The 17508-nt window shown below is 40.7% G+C and overlaps 3 protein-coding genes across 4 annotated transcripts; all 3 read right to left on the bottom strand.

Moving 5' to 3' along the window:
- Positions 1 to 1153: 1153 nt before the first annotated feature.
- Positions 1154 to 2872, bottom strand: LOC147307790 (tripartite motif-containing protein 16-like). 2 transcript variants are annotated; one of them, XM_086273049.1, is made up of 2 exons: positions 2724 to 2833; positions 1154 to 2660 (listed from the first exon to the last, which is right to left on the bottom strand). In XM_086273049.1, exons 1-2 carry the CDS (start codon positions 2831 to 2833, stop codon positions 1160 to 1162), a joined length of 1611 nt encoding a protein of 536 aa, XP_086129175.1. In that variant the 3' UTR covers positions 1154 to 1159. The 2 variants fall into 2 exon arrangements, with proteins under 2 accessions (XP_086129175.1, XP_086129176.1); XM_086273050.1 differs by having other exon boundaries at positions 1154 to 2872.
- Positions 2873 to 5548: 2676 nt separating this feature from the next.
- On the bottom strand, positions 5549 to 10153 carry LOC147307789 (uncharacterized). The gene is made up of 2 exons (XM_086273176.1): positions 9812 to 10153; positions 5549 to 9325 (listed from the first exon to the last, which is right to left on the bottom strand). Exons 1-2 carry the CDS (start codon positions 10056 to 10058, stop codon positions 8781 to 8783), a joined length of 792 nt encoding a protein of 263 aa, XP_086129302.1. The 5' UTR covers positions 10059 to 10153; the 3' UTR covers positions 5549 to 8780.
- A 5095-nt stretch (positions 10154 to 15248) lies between these two features.
- Positions 15249 to 16995, bottom strand: LOC147307788 (tripartite motif-containing protein 16-like). The gene has a single exon (XM_086272988.1). It carries the CDS (start codon positions 16923 to 16925, stop codon positions 15249 to 15251), a length of 1677 nt encoding a protein of 558 aa, XP_086129114.1. The 5' UTR covers positions 16926 to 16995.
- Positions 16996 to 17508: the final 513 nt, after the last annotated feature.

Below are 17508 nucleotides of genomic sequence, written 5' to 3'. Positions count from 1 at the left end.
ATGAGTCCAAGTGAATATATTCTTAATAAACAGCTTTGAAGAATTTGTGACCAACTTTGTTTAATTCGGAACATCATCATCATGAGTCAAACTCACTCTTGGATCTACAAAATATTTAACAAAAACAAACATCACTGAATCATAAGGTATTTGCTCCAACTCTTAGTCCAGAAACACATGAGTGAACTAGATCAGCTGCTCCTCCAGTTCAGCTGTGGATTTATATCATTATTTATATTTGTAAAGTGGATATGCAGTTTTTCAGTACTAATATAAGCATTTTATATCATTGCTTTATTGACAGATGTTTGGTGTTCAAGGTCAGGCATCAGTTTGAAAAAAACAAACAAACACACTGAGTTGAACTTGAACTTCCTACTGACAAAAACTAAAATTGGTGCAAAAATAACCAGAAACATATAAGAAGCATCCTGGAGGTGCTGCAGACAAGATAGGACCAATAACATGTCAACAGGAAATCCTTTTTACTAATTTGTTTATTTCTTTTTAGATTTTTACTCTCCATTTTAAGCCATGATGTTTGCTGATACTGTGTTCCTACTGTTTGTTCTCATTAATAGTTCTGTTTTTAACATTCTGTGCTGAAGCTGGAGGAAATGTTTCTACAGTGTCAGATGATACAGCTCCAAACTAAATAAGTGACTAACTAACGATGCTTTAATACACTTTACTATAAATTATGATATAGTGCACTTTCTTAAAATTTCTTATTGCTCTGTAATTAATTGTTTTCTTTATAAATGTACAAATGAGAATAAAATCTGTGTGATAAAGGAAGGTCTGTAGACTTCTCTGTTAAGATCAGTGAAGAGAAACAACAACATACAAATACCTAAGAAAAATATTCAGTAAACATTTAGAAGATAGAGAAGTTTATGTTGTCATGTGGAGAAATTTTTCAAATAAAAATATCCATAAGCATTGATAGTCTCCATGGCTGAACAGACACAGGAAAGAGCTCCACCTATAAAACGTAAAAACATCAAGACAACATGTTGAAGATGTCGAGGTACTGCCCATAATGTTTGACTGACATCTGATTTATGTGCAGCACATAAATACCACAATAATGATGGAGAGAAACTAAAAGGGAACTAAAATACAGATTTAAACTTACAACAATATGAAAGACTTCAGTCTATTTCACTTTAATCAACTCAGCAGTGTCTCCATAACAGTAAAGCCTCAGTCCAGCATAGAGCGGCTGAGTGAATGTGGTCTGGACTCTGTGGAGGAGAGTCATGGTTTCAGAGACGCTGTAGAAGGACAAAATACCTGCTCTGTGATCCAGGTACACTCCTACTCTGGAGGAACGAGGACCTGAGACACGAGTTTGGATGTTGTTGTACCGAAATATATATCTGTTGTTGTTACAATCTAATGACCAAGATTTGTCATTCCATCCAAAAACACATTCATTACCCAATCCTTTTCTGCTGATATTCTTGTATGCGACTGCTACATCAACTCCCCCTCTCCACTCCACCTCCCAGTAACAACGTCCAGTCAGACTCTCTCTACTCAGGACCTGAGACAACCAAATGAATCTGTCTGGATGATCAGAATAAGACTGTTCTTGTTTCATAAATGTTACTTTTCTGTTCCCCTCTGATAATAACAGCTGTTTGTTTGCTGTGTTTGGATCCAGTGTGATTTCACATGAATATTTTAAGAATCCAGCTCTGGTCTTTGGCTCTGGTGGATCTGACAGTAAAACATCCACTTCAGTGACTGTCAGTGAGATGTTTGTCCGTTCCTCTCTCAGAATGTCCTGTAGTTTATCTCTGACCTCTGACACAGCTGCTGTCACATCCTCAAAGTAGCTCAGAGGACGGATATTGATGCTGGATGAGTCTGTAGACTCACTGAGTGCTGACAGTGAGGGGTAGTTGTGTAGAAACTGGATGTGATCCTCTGTGTGTGAGAGCTGCTTCAGCTCAGCATCTTTCCTCTTCAGCTCAGTGATCTCCTGCTCCAGCTTCTCCTGAAGCTCTTTGACTCGACTCACTTCAGTTTCCTGCTGGGATCTGATCTGCTGCTTCACATCAGAGCTTCTTTTCTGGATGAGATGGATCAGCTCAGTGAAGATCTTCTCACTGTGCTCCACTGTTTGATCAGCAGACTGATTGATGGCCTCCACCTCCTGTTGAAGCAGCTTCACATCTTTCTCTCTGTCCTGGATTCTCTGCTGGATGTTTTGTCGACTCACCTCCAGCTCTCTCTGCCTCTCAGTCCTTTCTGCTGCAGCTGAGACTGTGTCGTGGCCTTTATGTTCATCCACAGAGCAGAGATAACAGATACTCTGCTGATCAGTACGGCAGAACATCTTCATCACCTCATCATGACGAGAGCAGATGTTCTCCTGGAGCTTCTTGGAGGGCTCCACCAGCTTGTGTTTCTTTAATGGAACCACATCATAATGAGGCTGAAGGTGTTTCTCACAGTAAGATGCCAGACAGACTAAACAGGACTTGAAGGCTTTTATTTTTCTTCCAGTGCAGACATCACAGGCCACATCTTCAGGTCCAGCATAGCAGTGATCAGCAGGAGCAGCTTGGAGTCCAGTCTTCTTCAGCTCCTCCACTAAAACTGCTAACATGGTGTTTTTCTCCAGGACAGGCCTCGCTGTGAAAGTCTGTCTGCACTGAGGGCAGCTGTAGATTTTCTTCTTTTCCTCTTCATCCCAGAAGCTTTCAATACACTTCATGCAGTAGCTGTGTCCACAGGGAATAGTCACCGGATTCTTCAGTAGATCCAAACAGATCGAACAAGAGAAGGTTTCTCGGTCCAGCTGAACACTTTTCTGCGCCATTTCACCCAACAGTGTCAGTGACTGTGTGAGTTTCACTTCCTCAGAACTGAAACTGCTCTGATCTAAACAACATAGGTTTCTGTAGCGAATGGGATCTGTCAGCTCTTATACGTCACCACATGTTGGTTGCACCCATCTTCAAACTGCAGATCAGAAGGGGAGGGAACAAGGGAACATGTGGACAGAGAGGAGGTGCTGAGTTAGAGAGCAGGAAGAGGGAGGGTTATCAGACACTAATTCAATCCTGGAACATGTGAGCCTGTGAGTTTTTCATTTAAAAATAGCACTGCTCAGCCTTTAAAGTTGTTAAATAAACTTAACATTTAAAAGACAATCTTTTTATGTAAATTAGTTTAAATTATCATTTTAGTCATTACAGGATATCAAATACTGCAGCTGAACTAAGAAATTGTTGTAGAAAAAAGCAATAAAAGGTCGTTCCCCCTCTGTCCCCTCCTGGTCACCTGTGCCTCAATTTTATGAGATGAGCTGGATCAGCTCAGTGAAGATCTTCTCACTGTGCTCACTGTTTTATCAGCAGACTGATTTTATTCCACAACCTAGACATCCACATTACTCACACTCTCATAACACATACATATAGGGCCTTGGGATCGGGCATGTTATACGGTGTCCAGAGGACAGTCTTTGTATTCAACCTCACCTCTGGCGCCGGTGCCCACCTCTCAGTTTTAAATGCATGTAGACATTGAGGGTTCTCAGGAGGGGCCGTGCTGTACAGTACATGTACAGTGTCCATTTGTGTCTGTATCCAGGTTGGATGAGCGCCGAGTATTTGTATATGTGTGCATGAGGGTGGGAATGCATGTTTAGGTCTGTGTGCGCCTATTCGTCTGTGTCTATATGTCAGCTCGGGTCTTACACTCCACCCCCTTGGAACATCTCAGGCCCTCCAAGGTATGGAGGCTTATTTCCCCTCACCACACTCCCTGCTGGTGGCTGATGCCCTCAGACATCGGTGCGTTCTTGGTGTCCAGGGCTGGACGCTCAGGTCTGTACCAGCTTACTCCCCGGTACGGCTGCTTGGTGGGGCCTGGTGCCTGTGGCTCGGTCGGGCCCCTTGCGGGGGCTCGATTCACTCTGGCACAGCTGACTGCCGGCAGAGCCCGCGTGTACGTCACTGCCGCCCCCTCTGGCTTCTGCTCTGTGGCTGTTGGGTGACCCCTCATCTGGGGTTCTCCTCAGCTCTTCCCAGGAAGGTGGCACGGTTGCACCTCCGGTGGTCCTCTTTGGGCGCTCGCACTCTGGGGGCCTCTGGATGTCTGGGGCCTGGATCTCCTCCATGCCTGCTTCATGCCCTGGGGGACGGGGCTGTGGCTCCCCACACCTTCTAGCAGATCGTTACATGGAGAAGCCTTTTGAATAGACGAGCACTCATCCACACAGGTGTTCACACACACAAGCTACACCTTTCTTGGCTGCTACCTCAAACCACATTATGCGATGTCAATCTTGCGTGCTGCACAATCACATTCAGTATTTAATATTTACTGTTATTTACACTTAGCTAGATTATTGCAATGGTGTTGTGTTATTATGTTGCTCTCTTTTTTGCTTGTTTTCTCTTATTTTCTTCTCTCAACAGGTGCCCTTTCTCACTGTCCCTCTTCCCCTTTTCTTCCTTCCTTCCTTCCTTCCTTCCTTCCTTCCTATCCCCCAGTCATGTCTGTCCTATCTGTAACAACTGAAAATAAATTAAAATAAATAAATAATAACAAAGGTTGATCAAATGGACCAATATGGCAAGGCCGTGATGGTCCATTTGGTAAATTAAGTTAGTTGGGCATCTTTTTTGGCCTTCAGACAATAATTCTGATGGCTAAAAAACGAAACGGGACAACAACAAGAAAAGAAAGAAAGAAAAAAGTAATAAAAATGTCTCTAAAACATATTTTAAGATGAATCTTTTTATGACTGAGTAAAAAAAAATGCTAAAATTCGAGTGCAGTGTTGAGTAAAATGGTTTTATTAAAATTTAATTGACCCTTTGAAATTATTTGTTGGAAGTCTTAAATCCCACTGAACAGGGGAAGAGAAAGAGACAGAGACACAAAGATAGCAACACAGAGGTAAATAAACATGGAGACAAGACACTGAGAATAAGACAGAAGGGGAAATGCCCAAAGTCTCATATCTCTGACAAGTTAAGTCACTTTTATTCATAAAAAAACCCAGAACTTAAATATAATTATAAACCCCACATAAACATAATCATAGAACAATTAAAAGTAAAACATACCAAAAACACATCAAATGGAGAGTGAAGCAAATATTATTAATAACAACAAATGCACATATTAATAATATAAACCAAAATCCTTCAATAAAAAGGCTACAAACAGAAACAACAATTTGAAACAGCAATAAGAAAACAGTGAAAGTGACTACAGATATAGACCTTCCTAGGGAGGCCTGAAGTGCAAACATACCCTCTACACTCCCTTCATAAAACAGGGGACCATGATTACCACCATAGTTGGCCGGTCTGAAGGCACTGACCTCAACTTCCATACAATGTTTGAGCAGGACAACCAGGACAGACCCACAACATACAGAGCCTTAAGTGACCGCAGGCAAATCTCATCCACCCCACCACCACAGTGATGGGCAAGTCTCCCTGCCCACTGTACAAAATGTGCTTCACAGACGTTGTTTCATGTTGTAAAGATTGTGCCTTAAAAAAATAGCCACAAGAAGTTTTAAAGAAATCTTTATTTCACTTTTAAGACACATAACCAACACCAACATACGAATCAACAGGATGAGCACATGCTGAAATTCAGTCTTCATGAAAATCAAGATTAAATCACAAAATGTTTGGTCTCATGTGTGTTTCTTTCCAGCTTTGACTCTGTGGAGTAAAACCTCTCCACTAAACAAAAAAATAAAACATCTCAGCAACTTTTTTGTCACCTCCACAGCTCAACACGATACAAATATCACATCAAATGAATGTAAATACGTGTTTCATCTTCATTACAGGTTTTAATGGAATATGCAACAAACAGAATTAGGGCTGTGACATATCATATGATCTGCAATAATACTGGTATAAATGTTTACAAAAAAGTGTGTTTAGAGGAACATCATGTGTTTGCATTCACCCCAATGAGTCAACCCCAGTCATGTCTCACAGCCAGAGCCATATGTCGGGCTCCAGTCACAGTTTGGTAGCTGAATGTTCGCAAAATATGCAAGAAAACTTTTCCCACTGAAAGTGAAAAAAGCAAACCTGTTACAACACTTTAAGCAAAAACACACTTGAGTACAACCGGGCTGTGAAGGCACGTGAGCAGGAGATACTAGCAGCAGTGATGTGCGACCCAAAGGTAAACAAATGATTCAACCATGCATCACTGGAGCACTCGCGAGTTACATTTCATATAACAGCAAGAGCAGTCAGTGGATGGAAATTACTGATGTGCTACACGGTGGAAAAGCAGGAGGTTAAAAAGCTCGACCCAAGATGAAACAAACCAGGTAGAATTTCTTTTCCTTATATGCAGAGGTGGAAAGAGTACTAAAATATTTTACTCAAGTAAAAGTACTATTACTTTGCTGAAATTTTACTCAAGTACAAGTAAAATTACCTGTCTAAAAATGTACTCAAGTAAAAGTAAAAAGTAGCTCATTTAAAATGTACTCAGAGTAAAAGTTACATAGTTACTTTTCTGTCAGCAGGAGGACAGCCGCTTCTGAGTAGTGCAAAAAAGGACAGTGGGATATAAATCTCAAAGTAGTTCTTTTTTAGTGAAAAGAAAAACTTTACAAATTAAAGTGCAGTGGCAGTTAAACTGCAAGTCTATACATGAAAATGGATAATGGTCACCAAACCAATCAACCAAACCAAACCGTCAGGTATCACAGTGTTTTCAATACAAAACCATATCATTCTTTCACATGAGAATGTGTTCTAAACTGTCAAATAAGAGAACAAGTACTGAACTGAACGGCAGCTGCTTTAAAAATGTTTTTGAATTTTTTAAACTTGGCCCTGCCCTACTGTACCTCTAGATTAAAGTTCCTTTGTATCCATCCTAGAGTGTTACTCTCTGAACTTCCTGTTAATTTTGAGGAGCAGTTGATTTTCAGAGTTAGTAGAGTTCATCCTTGCTCACTTTGCAGTGAACAGTAGTCCAGCACAGCTAAAGAGACGCTCGAAGGCAGCTGAGGCAGGCAGGCCAGTGTTAAGTTTGAGAGAAAGTTTTTTGATGTCCCTAATAAGACATCAATGCATTACATAGCTACCGCTGGTAAATTATACCAATATACCTCGTGGGGTTTTTTTATTGGACAGTAACAGGCTAGTTAACGGGAGGTTGCAAGTGCTAATTAACAAGTAACAGAAGTCAGCTGTCTTTGACTAATCTAAGGTAAGTGAGCGCTCTGTTATTCTTTTGCCTGCAGTGTGAACATATGTGGGTTAAGTAAGAAAGTAGCCGCTTCTGTCTTTAATTTAACTATTTTTTTAAATAAATTCTTATTATTAACAAACAGGAAAAACGTAGGTAAACACATTTTCTTTTGGCAATTTACCAACCCAGTAAAAAAAATGTAAGTTGCGTGGACAACAACGTGCCCGATTACAGCAAGTTGCTAGTACCAACCAACGTTATCTGTGTTCTTCACAGATGTCTTAACTTAATGTGATTAATTTGAACACAGCCTTTTTGCTACCATAACGGTACGAGTTGTATTTAACTTACCTCCACATGCTTGCGCAGGTTTGATGTGGAATTTTTAAAAGCTGCTAACTCGGTCTCTCTGGGCAAACACAGCTTACACTGCATAATAAAGCTGTTGCCTTTCTTGCACTTGAAGCCGAAATGGTCCCTTAAATACGGCCAGGGGTTCACATCCGTTTCTTCGAGTTCAGGGTCAGCAGAATTCGACGGGGCTTCTTTTTTCACTGGATCCATAACACCGATGTCAGACTCCATCTTTAACGTGACCTTAGCGCCAATTTGTTCTACTACCCATCATTCCCTGCAGTATTTCCGAAGTGCAATGGTTTTTTTAATTTACTCAGTAACGGGTGTGATTGAAAACGTAGCGAACTACAATACTTTTTAAAAAATATACTTAAGTAAAAGTAAAATTACAGACTTGAAAAATGACTTTAAAAAGTACAAATACACAAAAAAACTACTCAATTACAGTAACGCAAGTAAATGTAATTCGTTACTTTCCACCTCTGCTTATATGACAGAATTGTGCAGGCTCCGCATTACAAGGTTATTTTGGATATTAAGCTAGAGTGTAAGCACTTGTAATACACTTTTCTTAAAACTTCCAGGAAAAACACCCCTGAGGATACTTATGTGCTCATATTTCATGTATGCCGTGTCACTAACATTGCACTATAATGTTGTTCATAGAGTATTTAAAGGTAGAATGGGAGGCAGAGCCTTCAGCTTTTAAGATTAGACTTAAAACTTTCCTTGTTGCAGATGGGGGTCCCTCCCTGAGCCTGGTTCTGCTGGAGGTTTCTTCCTGTTAAAAAGGAGTTTTTCCTTCCCACTGTCGCCAAAACGCTTGCTAATAGGGGGTCATATGACTGTTTGGGTTTTCTCTGTTTTCATTGTATTATTGTTGGGTCTTTACCTTACAATATCAAGCACCTTGAGGTGGCCACATTTTCACACTTTGAATTAGCTAAGCTGTCATCAGTGACAGCAGCTCACTGGAAGAGAAAGATGGAAAATCCATCATTTACTTACACATATAAATGCTGCTGCCTGCCGAGCTGATAAAATGTACATTATTTTTTTTAAATGTAAGTTTCTTGAAATATTATTTTGAGGCTATATCTCCCACCCCTACATACAATAAACAATACAGAGTTTTTTAAGGAAGGAGGTCATCTGATCTGCTCTGATCTGGCTTCTCAGTGGACTGCTTCATCTGACAGTTCTCCCACTTTTAACTAGTGTGAATCCTCATGTGTCTTTGTAACTGTATCCTCTGAATGAAGCTTCTCACCTGTGTGGATTCTCATGTGAGTTTTCAAGTTTATCATCAGGCTGAATCTTTTTCCGCAGGTGCTGCAAGAATGTGGCTTCTCACCTGTGTGAACCCTCATATGTCTCGTTAGTTTGGATCTGTACTCAAAGGTTTTTCCACAAATCTCACATTTCACAAACTTTTTACTTGTGTCAGTTTTACGCTGACTCTCTGACACAGGAAAGTTGTCTTGCTGATCTCTGCTCTCTGGTTCAGGAGAGCTGGAAGAAAGGAGATGTTCACTGTCCAGCTCTGGCTCACTTTCCTCATAAGTAGGAGCCACCATGAAGATAATAATGCCTTCAGTCTCCTGCTTCACTACAAGCTGATCTACGTCCTGACTGGTGCAAGGTTCCTCCTCTTCCTCTTTTATGTGTGGAAGCTCCGGATCCTCCTGGTCGAGGCTGAAGTTTCTCTCCTGGTCCCCAAAAACCAGTTCCTCCTCACATTCATGCTGTTGTGGGAAAGCTGAGGTGACAAATGGACAAAATTACTTGTCTTAGATAAATATAGAAGTATAACAAGAATGACTACTCGGCAGTGGTGTCTACAGCTGTCCATTTCCAACTCTACAACAGAGTTTAATCAAAATATCATCAGAAATATCATCATATCATTTACCCAGACCTGGAAACTGTTAAAATAAGATTTCATGCACTCACTTCTAACACGTTAGTAAATTTCTATGCACCAATCACAGTTTGTCCACCAATTACTGTTGGAAAGATGTTTATGTAAATGATAAGACAAACATCAGACAGAAGGGGAAATTTAAAAGTAGGATTAAAATATGGGGATAAAAAGCAGCGAAGCTCTCAGAAAACCTCGACTAACAATCAGCTGAGTTTATTTAAACACTGGCCTTGAAGAACTCTGATGTGTTTCCAAAATATCTTTATTGAATGAATTAAAGTCATATTAATTTTTAGGTAAGACCATTACGGTTTTACATACCCCTGCTGTGTAAGTTCATTTCAGGTTTCCAGATGTTATCCAGCTGTCTGAGCTGCTCTTCTTCAGTCCAGATGAGGCCTTCATCCTCCTGTTTGAGTACAATCTTTTCTACGTCATCGCTGATGCAGAGTTCCTCCTCTTCCTCTTTGATCTGTGGAGGATCTGGGCCCTCCTGGTCCAGACTGGAGTTCCTCTCCTGGTTGGAGACCTGCTGGTCATACAGGCCCTCCTCTTCCTCACACTTCATGTTAGGGGGAGATCTTGAGGAACAAAGGGTCACTGAGGAAAAAGGTTAATAATGTGATGACAGGAAAACACATCTGAGCAAATATAGTCCACTCTGAGCATGTCCTCATATGGGAGTGAAATTTAAACTGTACAAATGTGAAAAATGAAAGTGTAAGTTACTCTCGAGCTCTGATACTCTTATTAGGAAAGTTCAGAGTACAAATCATTCAGGTAGCTGCTGCCAGCTTCACGCTGCAAGTAAATGTTTGTCATTGTTGTAGATTAAACTGAAAATCTCACAGTGCCATAGCAGATAAGTACCAGTCAGGTTTCACAGCCAGTCATTGCACAGAATCAACCCAACTAAAGTCATCAGTGATCTGAAGATTATTAGGGACTCAGAGTTTCAGTCTTAGTTCTATTTGATCTCATTGCTGCCTTTGATACTGTTGATCATGACATTTTAAATCAAAGGTTTCATCATTTAGTTGGTTTAACTGGACAGTTCTCAATTGGCTCTCGACCTTTGACCCAGTTAAACCTCTCAGGTCATCAGGTTCAGATCTGTTAACTGTTCCCAAAATCAGATGTAAGTGTGCTAAGAGTGTGTTCAGTTACTGTGCTCCTGTTCTTTGGAGCATGCAGCCATAGTTTGCCTGCTGTGGCTGCATTCAAAACTAACAACTATGTTTCCATGCTTTGTGAATAACACTGACATCTGTGAGATTTGAGCTGATTTAGTTCGAGTTAAGACTGTTTATTAGAACATTACAAAGTTATTTTAAAAACTTCATCATTTTCTTGAACCCAAATATAATTCAGTTGAAAAATATACATTTTAAAATGAGGTGAGGATGGTGGGGGAGGCACGATGGTCTTGTAGGGTTAGACCCTGATTAAGGGGTATTTTTGAAAGTAAAGCCCATCTCTCAAAGTCCCTGCCGGCCTGCCTCCACCTCGGGAAGTCTGTGGGTGCAGACGGAGGTGAGGAGCACCACAGGCGGCAGAGGACTGTCTGTAGCCCCGGAGTGAGGGTCAGAGAGCCGAAGCAGACAGCGAACTGTGGCACAGTGCAGAAAACAGAAGCTTTCCCTCCCTGCCTCCTTTATCTTAATCTTCTAAATAAATCTTCTATAAAGGCACTTTCTCTCGGTCTCAAGGTTTGTTTAATGCTAAAAGTTGACCGTAAAAAAGAGACGCACTTGTGTGATTAGCCGCTCCCTGATTTCAGTATGTTAGCCTACAAGCTGAGCTCTGATCAGGTCCTACATGAGTTGTATTCTTGTGTTAGTCCACTGAGACCATCGCAGTTTTACCTGTTATGCGTAACTTTATCTCGGGTTTCCGGCTGATATCCAGCAGTCTCTGCTGAAGGTTGATCTCATACTGGACGATCAGACGTTCTGTTAACCTCAGAGCAGATTTCTTCTGCAGCAGTCAGCCGGTCTCTCCACTATTGCTTCTAAACGAACAATAAAAAAAATGTAATTATAGAAAAACACTTCTGAGAAGATAAAGTTTTAGTTAAAGTCTGTAATGAGGGCATGTTGCTCACATTTGCAGGTGAAATTAAAAGTGTGTAAAAATGAAGTTATTTGTGCACTCTGATGCAAATGAGAACTTGAGTTCTGACATTTTTCAGCAACATTAAGAGTAAAAAAAACCTTTCAAACAAAAAAGAACTCACTTATTACTGACTGACTGATGATCTATTTTGGAGTTGATCTCGAAACTGATCTACATCTTGATATTTTTCAAAATAATCTTCACTATTGGGGGTGGCTGTAGCTCAGGCGGTAGAGCAGATCATCTACTGATCGGTTCGATTCCCGGCTTCACCTAGTCTGCATTTCAAATATCCTTGGGCAAGATACTAACTCCAAGTTGCCTCAAGTTGCTCTTTGATCTGTGGAATGTGTGTCTGAATGTTGGTAGAAAGCACTAAGAAAAATGTGCTTGTGCGAATGGGAGTGAGTGGGTGAATGCACAAGTTTTGTAAAGCGCTTTGAGTGCTCAAGATTGAGTAGAAAAGCGCTATATAAGAACCAGTCCATTTAAAACTCCCTGTCATGTTTTCACGAATACACATTAAATAGATCTGACTGATACAAACTGTAGGTTTAATATTAATGTTAACACTTCAGAAAAGCGATTACAGTTTTACCGCTGGTCTGTAAATCTTTCTCAGGTTTCCAGATGTTACGCAGCTGTCTGAGCCGCTCTTCCCCGCTCCAGACGACGATGCCTTCATCCTCGTGTTTCACTACAAGCTGTTCTCCCTCTTGACTGATGCAGAGTTCCTCCTGTTCCTCTTTGATCTGTGGGGGATCTGTGTCCTCCTGGTCCAGATTGAAGTTCCTCTCCTGCTTCCAGACCTGCTGGCCAGCCAGATCTTCCTCCTCCTTACACTTCATGTTGATGTGGGACTTGAGGAACAAAGTAAAAAGAAAAAGATTAGACAGGTAAAGGTGCAGCCTCAGTCAGCAGGGCTGTACACTGTGAGCATGTTGCTCACATATGTGAGAGAGGTTTGTACAAATGTTTCAGAAGCACCATGTGACTCCCTCTCTTTGTTGGAAAGTCTTATTAATTCACTTTATAACTATTACTTTGAAGATAAATTTCTACCATCACAAAAATATTATGACCTCTTTAAAAACAAACAACGGCAACTACATGACTTAAATTCCATGTTTAGATGAAGGTAATGGTCAATGCCTTTTGACAGGGGAAAAACCTCCACACAGAAGAATCTTACTTGGCTGAATCATAAATTATTCACCATGATTAAAACTGCAGATGAGCAATAATCTGCATTTTATTTTAGCCAAAGAGGAATGTTTCTGTTTGTCTGTGATCTGACTTTTTCTGCTGGGTCCAAATTTCATTTTATCCTGTGTAAGTTTGTTTCTCTTCCTGTTAACTAGCAAAGTCAAAATCACCTTGATTCATTTAACTTTAATTCAATTATAAATGTAATCATTTTATTGAACAATTAATTTCATTTCAATGAAAAACAATTACTTAAAAGAAAGAGATTAAGTTGGAGAGAGACATGTGGCCATCTTTTAGTGAGTTAGACCCTGATTAAGGGCTATTTTTAAAAGTAAAGCCCATCTCTCAAAGTCCCTGCCGGCCTGCCTCCACCTCGGGAAGTCTGTGGGTGCAGACGGAGGTGAGGAGCACCACAGGCGGCAGAGAACTGTCTGTAGCCCCGGAGTGAGGCGTCGTGAACCGAAGCAGACAGCGAACTGTGGCACAGTGCAGAAAACCGAAGCTTTCCCTCCCTGTTTGGTTTTGATGTGTCTCATGAAAGTCTATTGTTAAAAGTTGACCTTTAAAAAAAACGGACGCACTTGTTTGATTAGCTGCTCTCTGATTTTAGCCTGTTAGCTTACAGACTGAGCTCAGATCGTTCCTGTGTTAGTTCATTGAGAACATCACAGTTTTACATACCTGCTGCGTGACTTCATCTCGGGTCTCCGGCTGATATACAGCAGTCTGAGCCAGTGGCGGATCTCATCATCCTGGACGACTGTTTTTAATGTTTTTAACCACGGAGATTTCTTCTGCATCATCAGTCTCTCATTGTTAAACTCTCCCAGAAACTGAAGACAGTTGTGCCATTTCCGCGCTTCTTCTTCTTCTATTGAGTAGACGGCAGACTACACATGTCCAAGGGTAATACTGTCCTCCTCAGGCCATTGGCATCAAGTCAAAGCCTTAAAGTCTGGTACTTTGCGCATGGTCATTTTTTACGAACAGCAGAATCACAAGACAAAGCGTGCCAATGTTTATACTTTTCACTGTGACTGCCAAATAGATGAAAAAGTAGATGTTAAAAAACAACTTATAGTTTTGTCATTGGGCTGGTAGAAAGCTATGAGTTTCTGTCCCTTTGTCTGACCTTAGAGACTTATTTTAAAAGGAAACATTACAATCCTTTAAAGCAAGTATTTTCACCTCTGTTCCCCCCTCTGTACTTAGCTTTTTTGTTGTCATGTCAGTAATTGTCCAGTTGATGGCTCCCTTGGATCACAAGCCTGTCTCATGAGTCCAAGTGAATATATTCTTAATAAACAGCTTTGAAGAATTTGTGACCAACTTTGTTTAATTCGGAACATCATCATCATGAGTCAAACTCACTCTTGGATCTACAAAATATTTAACAAAAACAAACATCACTGAATCATAAGGTATTTGCTCCAACTCTTAGTCCAGAAACACATGAGTGAACTAGATCAGCTGCTCCTCCAGTTCAGCTGTGGATTTATATCATTATTTATATTTGTAAAGTGGATATGCAGTTTTTCAGTACTAATATAAGCATTTTATATCATTGCTTTATTGACAGATGTTTGGTGTTCAAGGTCAGGCATCAGTTTGAAAAAAACAAACAAACACACTGAGTTGAACTTGAACTTCCTACTGACAAAAACTAAAATTGGTGCAAAAATAACCAGAAACATATAAGAAGCATCCTGGAGGTGCTGCAGACAAGATAGGACCAATAACATGTCAACAGGAAATCCTTTTTACTAATTTGTTTATTTCTTTTTAGATTTTTACTCTCCATTTTAAGCCATGATGTTTGCTGATACTGTGTTCCTACTGTTTGTTCTCATTAATAGTTCTGTTTTTAACATTCTGTGCTGAAGCTGGAGGAAATGTTTCTACAGTGTCAGATGATACAGCTCCAAACTAAATAAGTGACTAACTAACGATGCTTTAATACACTTTACTATAAATTATGATATAGTGCACTTTCTTAAAATTTCTTATTGCTCTGTAATTAATTGTTTTCTTTATAAATGTACAAATGAGAATAAAATCTGTGTGATAAAGGAAGGTCTGTAGACTTCTCTGTTAAGATCAGTGAAGAGAAACAACAACATACAAATACCTAAGAAAAATATTCAGTAAACATTTAGAAGATAGAGAAGTTTATGTTGTCATGTGGAGAAATTTTTCAAATAAAAATATCCATAAGCATTGATAGTCTCCATGGCTGAACAGACACAGGAAAGAGCTCCACCTATAAAACGTAAAAACATCAAGACAACATGTTGAAGATGTCGAGGTACTGCCCATAATGTTTGACTGACATCTGATTTATGTGCAGCACATAAATACCACAATAATGATGGAGAGAAACTAAAAGGGAACTAAAATACAGATTTAAACTTACAACAATATGAAAGACTTCAGTCTATTTCACTTTAATCAACTCAGCAGTGGCTCCATAATCATAGTAAAACCAGAGTCCAGCATAGAGCGGCTGAGTGAATGTGGTCTGGACTCTGTGGAGGAGAGTCATGGTTTCAGAGACGCTGTAGAAGGACAAAATACCTGCTCTGTGATCCAGGTACACTCCTACTCTGGAGGAACGAGGACCTGAGACAGGAGTTTGGATGTTGTTGTACCGAAATGTAAAACTGTTGTTGTCACAATCTAATGACCAAGATTTGTCATTATGTCCAAACCAGCATTCATTACCATATCCTTTTCTGCTGATATTCTTGTATGCGACTGCTACATAAACTCCTCCCCCTCTCCACTCCACCTCCCAGTAACAACGTCCAGTCAGACTCTCTCTACTCAGGACCTGACGCCTGTTAGTGAATCTGTCTGGATGATGAGAATAAGACTGTTGTTGATACGTAAATGTTGCTTTTCTGTTCCCCTCTGATAATAACAGCTTTTTGTACGCTGTGTTTGGATCCAGTGTGATTTCACATGAATATTTTAAGAATCCAGCTCTGGTCTTTGGCTCTGGTTGTGACAGTGAAACATCCACTTCAGTGACTGTCAGTGAGATGTTTGTCCATTCCTCTCTCAGAATGTCCTGTAGTTTATCTCTGACCTCTGACACAGCTGCTGTCACATCCTCAAAGTAGCTCAGAGGACGGATATTGATGCTGGATGAGTCTGTAGACTCACTGAGTGCTGACAGTGAGGGGTAGTTGTGTAGAAACTGGATGTGATCCTCTGTGTGTGAGAGCTGCTTCAGCTCAGCATCTTTCCTCTTCAGCTCAGTGATCTCCTGCTCCAGCTTCTCCTCAAGCTCTTTGACTCGACTCACTTCAGTTTCCTGCTGGGATCTGATCTGCTGCTTCACATCAGAGCTTCTTTTCTGGATGAGATGGATCAGCTCAGTGAAGATCTTCCCACTGTGCTCCACTGTTTGATCAGCAGACTGATTGATGGCCTCCACCTCCTGTTGAAGCAGCTTCACATCTTTCTCTCTGTCCTGGATTCTCTGCTGGATGTTTTGTCGACTCACCTCCAGCTCTCTCTGCCTCTCAGTCCTTTCTGCTGCAGCTGAGACTGTGTCGTGGCCTTTATGTTCATCCACAGAGCAGAGATAACAGATACTCTGCTGATCAGTACGGCAGAACATCTTCATCACCTCATCATGACGAGAGCAGATGTTCTCCTGGAGCTTCTTGGAGGGCTCCACCAGCTTGTGTTTCTTGAATGTAGGTGAATCATAATGAGTCTGAAGGTGTTTCTCACAGTAAGATGCCAGACAGAATAAACAGGACTTGAAGGCTTTCATTTTTCTTCCAGTGCAGACATCACAGGCCACATCTTCAGGTCCAGCATAGCAGTGATCAGCAGGAGCAGCTTGGAGTCCAGTCTTCTTCAGCTGCTCCACTAAAACTGCTAACATGGTGTTTTTCACCAGGACAGGCCTCGCTGTGAAAGTCTGTCTGCACTGAGGGCAGCTGTAGATTTTCTTCTTTTCCTCTTCATCCCAGAAGCTTTCAATACACTTCATGCAGTAGCTGTGTCCACAGGGAATAGTCACCGGATCCTTCAGTAGATCCAAACAGATCGAACAAGAGAAGGTTTCTCGGTCTAGCTGAACTCCTTTCTGCGCCATTTCTCCTCTCAGTGTCAGTGACTGTGTAAGTTTCACTTCCTTAATATAGAAACTGGTCTGATCTGAACAACAAGTGTTGCTGCTGTGAATGGGGCCTGCCAGCTCTAACACACGTTGGTTACACCCATCTTCATAATGTAGATCTAAAGGGGAGGGAACACAGAAAGATATGGACAGACAGGAGGTGCTGAGCTAGAGAGCAGGAAGAAGAGGAAGGGTTTTCATGCTGTGATTCATTCCAGAAAGCAGGAAGAGGCTCTGTGTTTAATTGTTTTCTGTTCAAACCTTTAACTAAATAATATAAATGTCAATAACTGGATGCCTCTCTATTCTTTTTGTTAATCTGCTAAATGAATAGTTTGTTTCTTTTAACAATTCAAATAGCAGAAATGAACAGCTGACAGCTTGTCAGACTCAGACTGTAAACCATAGAGACAGTTTATATATACACATTTAGTCAGGGCAGTGCAGAGATGTTTAAAGGGGCGGGTGCTCACAGTTAAAAAGGGCACATAGAAGCAGGCTGAAGAACAACAACCCACATTCATCAAGAATCTAATATGGAATCACATCACACTACATC

This window comes from Aulonocara sp. 'chitande type north' Nkhata Bay, linkage group LG18 (assembly GCF_057382095.1).
Source record: "Aulonocara sp. 'chitande type north' Nkhata Bay isolate Kocher_YH1m ecotype deep benthic linkage group LG18, A_spYH_male_GT1.1, whole genome shotgun sequence".
Taxonomy (NCBI): Eukaryota; Metazoa; Chordata; class Actinopteri; order Cichliformes; family Cichlidae; genus Aulonocara; species Aulonocara sp. 'chitande type north' Nkhata Bay.
This window is presented reverse-complemented; position numbering and strand designations above follow the sequence as displayed.

What these genes read in the sequence shown, in the direction of transcription:
- LOC147307790 (XM_086273050.1), bottom strand. Translation starts at nt 2,833, where the DNA reads ATGGCGCAGAAAAGTGTTCAGCTGGACCGAGAAACCTTCTCTTGTTCG.
- LOC147307788 (XM_086272988.1), bottom strand. Translation starts at nt 16,925, where the DNA reads ATGGCGCAGAAAGGAGTTCAGCTAGACCGAGAAACCTTCTCTTGTTCG.
- LOC147307789 (XM_086273176.1), bottom strand. Translation starts at nt 10,058, where the DNA reads ATGAAGTGTGAGGAAGAGGAGGGCCTGTATGACCAGCAGGTCTCCAAC. An exon ending in AATGAACTTACACAGCAGGG is followed by an intron (nt 9,326 to 9,811) that starts GTATGTAAAACC and finishes TTGTCACCTCAG; the next exon opens with CTTTCCCACAACAGCATGAA.